The 9076-nt window shown below is 47.2% G+C and overlaps 1 protein-coding gene across 2 annotated transcripts in view; it reads right to left on the bottom strand.

Moving 5' to 3' along the window:
* Positions 1–8418, bottom strand: part of HYOU1 (hypoxia up-regulated 1) — a 12224-nt gene extending 3806 nt beyond the window's left edge. For both annotated transcript variants that reach the window (XM_017738480.1, XM_017738482.1), the window contains exons 1-17: positions 8245–8418; positions 7847–8001; positions 7675–7751; positions 6604–6785; positions 5916–6031; positions 4963–5146; positions 4422–4556; positions 3433–3515; positions 3199–3331; positions 2700–2887; positions 2311–2449; positions 2148–2208; positions 1754–1836; positions 1416–1604; positions 1063–1259; positions 804–891; positions 165–287 (exon numbers count right to left, since the gene is read on the bottom strand). In XM_017738480.1, the coding sequence (XP_017593969.1) occupies positions 165–287; positions 804–891; positions 1063–1259; positions 1416–1604; positions 1754–1836; positions 2148–2208; positions 2311–2449; positions 2700–2887; positions 3199–3331; positions 3433–3515; positions 4422–4556; positions 4963–5146; positions 5916–6031; positions 6604–6785; positions 7675–7751; positions 7847–8001; positions 8245–8403 (2292 nt within the window). In that variant the 5' untranslated portion in view covers positions 8404–8418. The remainder of the gene's footprint in view (positions 1–164; positions 288–803; positions 892–1062; positions 1260–1415; positions 1605–1753; positions 1837–2147; positions 2209–2310; positions 2450–2699; positions 2888–3198; positions 3332–3432; positions 3516–4421; positions 4557–4962; positions 5147–5915; positions 6032–6603; positions 6786–7674; positions 7752–7846; positions 8002–8244) is intronic.
* Positions 8419–9076: the final 658 nt, after the last annotated feature.

The raw sequence follows: 9076 nt of genomic DNA, 5'->3' as shown, positions 1-9076 counted from the left end.
GTAGAAAAATCCACAGCTGGAACAACTTCTTATTTTGTTCTGTGCATAATGCACTGAGGAAGCAAGAAGCTCTCAAGAACCAGGTTACAAAGGTTCTGTCAGCCTCTGTGGTCATTTCCATGTCAGCGACAGCTGACTGGTATCCTGACTGCACGCAGCAATACCTTTGTTGCAGCTGCATAGCCCTCTTCCTCCATCCAACTGGAAGCCTCATTAAGCTTTTTGGAAATTTCTTCTCTCTGCTCCTCTGTTGAGACAAACTGATACTCCTCTTGGTAAAGCTTGTCCTAAGAAAACAGAGCGAGCACTCTGGTCAAACACCACTGAGCCTGGAAGCATATAACAACCAGAGCACTCACTTGCAACTGGGCAGGGGTGCTGCCTGCACCTACCCAAATCTGAGCTCTGCTCCTAGCATTGCCAGGAGCATAATGGTAATACAGCAGGTATAGATACACCCACATCCCATGATGGTAACGCTGCAACAGTCATTATTTAACACACACGTAACACTAGTTGCTTCTTCTGCACAACAGTTCCTGAGAAGCTGTAGCTTCTTTACAGTTGGGGTCAATTGTTCAATGTGTTAAACATGCTGAAGGGAAGGCTCATTTTGTATTGAGGGAACATGGGCCTGGGAAGCCTAATGGCATCAGAAAAAGTGACTGAAAGACAAAACCTGGGCTCTTCAAATCAGCTTCCCCCAGCTCTAACAACTCCCCTGCACTCAGATCAGCCAAAAGCTGTGCAGAACACTTCTACTGCTGTCGTGGAATTCTCATTTCTTTATATCCCTCTCCTACCTGGGTCTCAAAGATGAATGACTCCAAGCTGTTGGCTGATTTTTCTCTTTCCTGTTTCTCTAGATCTCTGATCGTCAAGTCTTGGAGTCTAACATGCAAAGAGAACAGAAATCAAAGGTAGCAAGTGCCTTTGGTTGAGCAGCACATCACACACACCAGTTTCTGAGGTCAGCAGTGCTCTATGTGAGCCATCACTATTCCAAAGCAATTCACTTCCTTTATCTAGAGTTCTAACTTAGCAGAGCCAGTCCAAACCTACTTTTTCATCGAGCTCTTCAGTTCATCTTCCACCAGGTCAGGCACATCGTTTACATCCAGCTCCATGGTGATCTCATGGACAAGCTTCTGCTTCTTAGGTACTTTGATCTTCTCTTCCTCTGTTTTGGTAGCTGTGCTGTCACTGGAACTTTTGGATGGTTCTTCCTCTTTTGCAGTTTCCCTATTTTCTTTGGTACCCTGTAACACAAAGTACATTCTCAAGCAAGGGAACAGATCTTCAGATTCTGCAACTTTTTTTAAAGGCATGGCACTTCAGAGAAGGGAGAATTTCACTGAGGAAATGCCGTTTCTTAGGTATTAAAACCAGTCCCATTCCTTCAAGCTGGTGCTCACCTGAGGCTCTAATTTCTCGCCTTCTTCCTTTCTCTGTGACTCTACTTTCGGAGAGGCAGTTTCTGCTTGACCTGAAGACTGCTGTTTCTCTTGTTCCTGCTCTTCACCAGCATCTGCAGTACTGCTTTTCTGGTCTTGCTTCTCCCCCTGCTCTTCTTTACCTGTTTCTGCTAGGCTCTCTTCCTCTTCCTGGTCATCACAAGCAAGTAAAGGGGAAAGCAAAACAGGGTTTTAAATTAAGAAATTCCACGCAATGTTTCCCAGAACAGGTATTTCTACATAATTGCCACAGCAAGACAAAAGGGCTTCCTTTCTGGAGCAGTCGCCCTGGGGCTCACCTGAACTGAGTCTGTCAGGTTCTCTCCGGTCTCTGGTGTAGGGCCACCACCCCCAAACAGGCTTGAGATGGTGTTTCCAAGTTCTGTTGATGGGAGACAAAAAATTCAGAATGTTACATATCCAGAGGAAGAAAGTAATCTTCAGCTCTCAGTCTTCCCCTCACAACCACAACGATCACCAAGGGGCTCCCTTGGTGGTGTAGGTGAGCTTTACGTGCTCCAAACTCATCCTTCTCCAACCTCCCTCCATGTCCCTGTGTGCACAGACAGCCACCCATACAGTCAGACTGTGTAAGTTCCACACCCCAAACCCAAAGAAACACAATGCTTGCAGTTATCTCAGCCACTACAGGTAACGAAACAGTCAGCACGAATATCAGAGTTCAGCGTTTACTTGTCAGTGTTGACTCCTCCTCCAGCTTGTCTTCCACCAAAGTCTCAAACACAGATTCCACCTTGGAAATAGAAGCTCAGGATTAGTTTTAAGTAGGGACCAGAGAGAAGGACAGTACTGAAAATTACATCAGCTGACAACCATCCCAGTAGGTGGTGCTTACCCGGTCAAGGCTCAGTACACCACTGTCATCCATGTTGAAGTGTGCTTTGATGCCTTTGGATTCATAGTCCGAGTGCTTCTTGAAACTGTCCCCAACTCCCTTTAGCCTCACAGTAGTGAGATTGAGAGAACCAAAAACTCTGATGACACAGAGACAAAAAGCAGAGAGAGCAGTCAGGATAATAGTGCTACAGAACAGCCAATCCCTGCTCATGCTCATGCTGGCAGCGATGGGCAACTGCAAAAAGCAGGAACTGGCAGAGCTCGGTTTGCTAAAGGACATGCAGCTCGGAGAACAGTTGTGCCAGTTAGACACACTGGCAATACATTTCCAGCCAGGCAAATTGCATTGCCACAGAGCTGCCAGCTCAGGTGCTGGGCTCAACTCACCGCAAGTCATCCTGGTTCAGGAATGTCAGATCTCCGTAGTTGACATAGAACTCAAAGTCATCAGTGTAGCGGTTGAAAGTGATTACTTTGCGCTGGGGATAGGGCGCCATGCGCTGGAACAAAATCCTCTTGTTATGCTTTAAACTCTTGGATTTATCCTCCTCCTCAACTTCACGAGTAAACTCCACCTGTATCACAAACAGAAAATAAGACTCAGCAACTGCAAACTGTGGCATCTTACATCAGCAGCATTCAGCTGCTCTGCTTCATGCAAAAGTTGGGGGGCAGGAAAATATTCCTCAACTGATATTTGCATATGCCTGGCTCCTTGGATACTGCATTTCTGTTATACAGAAGACTTCCTTCTGCTTTCTTTATTAGATTGGCAGAAAGGTCTCCAGAGCTTCTATACTCAAAGGAAGCCAACAGGTTCCAACCTGGATCATTTCTCCCAGCACAGCCCTGTACCTTACACAAGAGAAGGAAAGCCAAAGGTTACCTGGATAGGAAACACAGCAGCATCCCGAACAATGAAGGGCTTCACCTTAAAGGCTTTGCTCAGAGCAGCTGCCTGGTAGACTGCACCCATAGCAGCAGCCTCATCGGCATTGATATTTTTGCCCAGCTCTTCTCTACGAAGGGAAAAGCAACAGACATGAAGTTTGCAGCCTTTCCATAAACAGCAGCTTGTCAATGGCAGACAGACTAGAAGGGAGGGGCCTCACATACTCACTTGCCCACAGCTTTCAGCAAAACCTCCTGCACTTTGGGGACCCGTGTGGCACCGCCAACTAGAATCACCTGGTCAATTCCATCCTGGGGATTGGAAACAGTCACCTTGTCTTAAGAAAGCAATTTTGGAAAGCTAAGTCCAGGGCTTCCTTATGCTCCTTCCCCGGTCACCACATGCTGACATGGTGCTCTGAGAACACCCACACTACACTCTGCTGTCCCCGTGCAGGCCAGCACCCAACAGATCTCAGACAGACATCAGCCGTGCCAACAACGAGGCACCTGGGGTCAGGTCTGTCAAACAGGGACTATGTGACTGTGGCTTCAAGCCACCTGAAACATGGGGCTTGATTCAAAATTAAGACAAACGATAGTTCAATACCAGAGGAGACAGTGACCCCAAGAGCCAGTTGGACCAGAACAGACAGAAATTCAGACTCTAAGAGATAACTCAGTGTCTTGCATTGAGTACCAGAGCCCAAGGCTGCTCAAGAGAGTTATGGCACCCTGGAAAGCGAGCATTTAACCCCACAGTGACTCCCTCCAAAGGACTGCCTCAGGTTTGGTCCAACTGCAGCCCACTACAGGGCTCCCTTTAGGGAGTGTGCAAAGGAGAAGCCCAAACACCAATAATTCTGTTTTCAGACTCATTCAGTTAAAACTTCAGGAGTGAGATCAGAACCAGTATCCAAGACAAAAAGAGGAAAAATCATTATTTCAAACCTACAGCACAAGAGTAAAGTGTTTTAAGAGAAAGAAGCCCCTCCTCCAAGTCCTTAATTTCAGGTGGATAGTGCAGGGGAAGTGTGACACACTCCTGCTGGACACTGCACCAGGCAAACTCTCTGTAGCATCAACATCACTGTCACAATAGCAGGCATCTACCTCCCAACAGTCCTGATAACACAACCACTGATGCCTCAATCATGATGTGACAGCAGCTCCACACACAGAAGCTTCAGGCTTGGTAATGCATTTTCTTAAACACACCATGTTCATCTCTGCGCTACTCAGAGCCTGCTGCACGGGTCCTGGGACACGCTTGAACAAGTCAGAGCACAGATCCTCAAACTCCTGTCTTGAGACCTTGGCTTTGAAGTCTATGTCATCCAGTAGTCCCTCGATCTGTCCAGAAAAAAAAAAAAAACAGCCAGAATGAAATTAATTGTGGAGCATCCTCCAAGCAAAATCTTTGCCCAGTGTGCAAAAAGTTCTGGCTTTTGTAACATACAACAGACCTGACCAAACTCATCTGAACCCTACCATTGCTAAGGTGATGAGAGGATGGAACATGGGTGTAACGGACAGCTTCTCTCAGTGAAAGTTTATTTAACATACTTGACACGAGTAACTCTTCTTCAATCCACTCAATCACCGGTGCTACCAAGCGGGCACAAGCTGAGAGGGACCACCGGGAGCGATGCTCCTCAGCAGACCTGCGCTGCAGAGGGACAATGTTCCCTTACACCAGTCCTCAACCCACCCCACGCTTAGCCCAAAAAAAGCAGGAACCCCCGGCAGAAGGTCAGACCTGCGCCACGTGGTCGGCATTTGCACTCAGCACAGTTTTCAGGCGGTTGGCCTCCTTCAGCAGCTTGGCCATGGCCCGAGGATTCTTCCGGACATCTTTTGAAGGGTGCTGCTCATTAAAGAGTTTGGCCAAGTAGTCCCGGAGACGAAGCTCCATCTCTAAACCTCCAAGAGTACGGTCAAACCTGAGCAGACGAATGAACAGAGGTATAATAACCGAAACCAAATTGAAATACAAACAAATTTCATGTAATATTTCACAAATATGCAGAGCAGCAAGTGGTCCAAAGTAGCTGCAGTATTATCAGCTGTGATGACTTTGAAAGAACAATGGTTGTCCCCAAAATAACACATTATAATGAAAGATAGAAAGAAGAGATTCACCACCACAACAGCCTTTCAACGGGAAATTCCATTACATTTGAGGTAAATGCCATATTGCCAAGCAAGTCAAACAGCTGAGAAGCCAAAGGACAACAGTATCAGGTCCCAGGGATTTTCTTGAAAACAGCAATATAAACGCTTTGGAGTTAAAATTGCAGGGCTGGGTATGCACAGCACCCCCCTCTTTATGTGGCAATACATTAAGTACACTGCATTTTCATTCGTCTCTAGAAGTGTATTCCTCTTTTTCAAACTGATACACTCTATATAGGTTACATGAAATGGAATAGGCTTACATGGCTTGAGGCTATCAAAAAGCAAGCCTAAAGCAAACTAAGTACACTGGTTCCCTCCTGGGCTCCTGGAAGTTCTCAGTTACCTTCTGCACAACAGAGCAATACCAAAATTATTCCCAACTGGAACCTTCTCGCTCTGAATGTTTCCCCCTCAGCCATCCAAATTACTGTACTGACGCCTTACTGCAAAATTCTACGTGATGAAGAGGTTGTGAAACAAATGGTTTCTTTCCTGAGACCTGTGGGGTTTGTGCAACTCACGTGGAATTCTTACCCAATGCCCTGGATCTGCAATTGAGGTTGAGTTCCCGAGTCCTTAGTTTTCACTGTCTGATACGTAACAATAGTACAAACAGTGCTTCCTGCTCCCATGTCGTAAAACATGATATTCTGAAAAGAAAAGTTGGGACAGTGAAGCAGAAGCAGCTGGATATCCCCCACAAATAAGGAAAGAACCCTTTCAATGTGATACAGGTCACAACTATCCACTCCCAGACTGACATTATACCCTGAGGGCAGGACTCATACTTTGACCAAACACAGGAGATGTTCAGGGTTACCTCTGACAGAAGGAGACAAGAAAACTTCTCATCTATTTCATAGTTCAAAACCCAAAGTTTTGCTCTTTCTTCAGCCTCAGGAAAATCAAGTACTTTTCTGAGTTGGTGTTCCAATACTTCAAGTAATCACTGCAGTTATTTCCCCCAGTTGATGGGCAAGGAACAAATATAGGTTTACAAAAAGGGAGCTCACAGCACCTGCCCTCACTCCAGAAGCTTTCGGGCTTCAACATGTGCACACAGGGTTTAACTTTCTTTGTCTTGTTGATGAACACATGAAAACAGAGGAGACTGGCTGACCAGCAGAGTCCACTTTAAGTTCTTTGGATTTTTTCTGCAGCACTTTCTCCCCTGCATGCAGGCAACTTGGCAGGACTCTCCGCATCTCCCAAATGCACCTACCTGTGCTGTGGCATTGATGTCTTTCCTCCTAAAAACCCCGTAGTTCAATGCTACAGCCGTGTTGTCGTTGATCAGCTGCAGCACCTTGAGGTCAGCCATGCGGGCAGCATGCAGAACTGCTCTCCTCTCCGCTTGGTTGAAGTAGGCAGGAACTGTGATCACTGCATCTTTGATGGGCTGCTCTGAAACAGTTGCAGGGAACCCTGCATCAGCACAGCCACATGCAAAGACTTGTTGAGATGGAGTGACAGCAGCAAACCCAGAGGACCCAAGGTGAAGACTTGTACAGAATGTAATCCTGCAGCAGCAGCCAGGATGCCTAGGGATAAATCTCTGTAGCCTGCTGAAACCAAGCAGACCTGGCATATTCGCACAAAGCCACCAGTCTACTGATCTCTCTTTCACGTGTCAGGATACTCTCAGATGCTCTGGGCAGCCTTCCATTTCAACAAATACTATATTAATGGAGCCTTACATTATCACTGGATCATATCCACTCTCCAGTGAAAAGTCTTTGGACTGGCTGCAGTGTCACTGACCACATGACAAAGCCTCCTCCAGTTTCCATTACTATGGTGTTTCATTAGCAACAGCACAAAATAGACACGACGGCCTCTTCTCTGTTAGCAAGTTTCACAGCAAAGGGCCGTTTTTGCTCTTTTAGTTCAGCTCCAGCAACAAGTCTCCATCCAGAACAGCTACAGCATAGCCTTCACAGAGCCACTTCCACCCTCCCCTGCAGCCACTTCCCATGTGCCTCCACTCTGATCACACATGTGAGAAAGAAAACACTTTTCTCCAGAGACTGCCTGTAAGGCTTCTTCATTGCAAGGCTAGGTGGTAAATGGGGTGTCTGCCCCCAAGAGCAGGATTAAGATCCCAAACTTGCATCAGATTAGAAACAAATGGTAACTAGATAACTGCTAAGTCTTGCTGACAGTCTACAGCTGGAGAGAACCAACATCTTGTTTCTAAAAACCCTGGGTTTCTGAATGCTTTTGATCTCTACTCGAATCCTATAATGGACAAACACATATACGCACAGACAAGAAAAAGCTAAATCCTTCCAACCTGCAAATTCCTCAGCCAGACCACGTGAATAGTTCAGGACCATCCCCAGCATCTCCTCAGGAGAATACTGTATTGTTCTACAATAGGAAAGAAAATTATGGCATCAACAGTGAGCTGCAGAAGCCTGGCAGCCAAAGCCCATCCCACAAAGAACCTAAAAGCAGCCACTTACGGGGACAACTTGAAGATAACAGTCTGTCTTGTCTCATCCTTCACCAGCTCGTGCTCCGGGAATCGGGACCGGTACAGCGCCACGTGGGGATTATCAATCCGCTTACCCAGCAGATCCTGGAAGTATCGGAATGCCACCCTGGGGGTCCTTATGGACTGCAGAAAAAAAAAAAACCAAACCTACATCACCCACTTGCATTCCTTCAGCTACGCTGTTCTCAAACCAACCCCTCCCAGACTATGTGGGGAACAACTCTTGCTATGGGAGTAGAAGCACACACCGCTACCCAGAGCCAATAACACATCAAGGAGATGAGAAGCACAGGACAACAATAAAACACTGGCTTGGACATTTATCACAATGCAGGGTACATGTATTCTGAGAACAGGAACTCTTACCATCCCCAGCGCGCTATCACCAAAGAGACGCTCATTCTCTTTCAAAGAAACAGCCACGGGTGTTTTCCTTCGTGACTCCCTGAGGAGAGAGAGGGAGGAATAAACCAGTTGAAACAGGTGAACGTTCCAGTCTCCAGTGAAAAGTGATGCTGATCCCATTCCAGAAGGACTAAGGGAAGGTGCTTGGATACCTGCTGTGGAGAGGGGGGCCAGCCCCTTCTCAGCTGAGGGGCTACCAGAGAAGCCCCCCCACCCCCTCCAGTGCTTTGATAAGACTTTATTTTTCCTGTCCTCCACCCATAAGCAAGGCAAGACAGTTCCCTCATTCTGTCTATGACTGCCGAATTTCAGGGAGGTGGGTGAGAAATCTCCTTGTTATCTCCAAACTCCCAGAAACCCAAGGATGTTCCTGATCATATGTCCTCTCTCACCTACAGATTCTTCACTTAGTGGCTTGAGGATGGGCTGCAGCAGCAGCTGAATGCAAGAAGAGATTTACCTGCGTTACGAGTGTTGGCCCTGAACAGCTGCAGCAAAACAAATCTGGCCCTGGGCTCCCTTGTGGGGAACTAAGAATCAGGGGACAGGGGGAAACAGGGTGCCCTTTTGGATTTGCACCACAACGTGTCCTTAACCACGTGGGCTTTCGGCACTTGCTCGAAAGGCACCCAAAATGCAGCCAAACACCTCAAAGGTGAGTTAACAAACTGCCCTGGACGATGTCCCGCAGCTGCCCACCTGGGGCAAGAGTGAGCCACGACCCTGCGTGGCAGGATGGGAGCCTTCCTCTGGCAACGGAGGAAAAGCGACGGCCCGGGCTCCCCCACCCCCA

The sequence above is a fragment of the Corvus brachyrhynchos genome, unplaced genomic scaffold, assembly GCF_000691975.1.
Source record: "Corvus brachyrhynchos isolate BGI_N302 unplaced genomic scaffold, ASM69197v1 scaffold46, whole genome shotgun sequence".
Classification (NCBI taxonomy): Eukaryota; Metazoa; Chordata; class Aves; order Passeriformes; family Corvidae; genus Corvus; species Corvus brachyrhynchos.
This window is presented reverse-complemented; position numbering and strand designations above follow the sequence as displayed.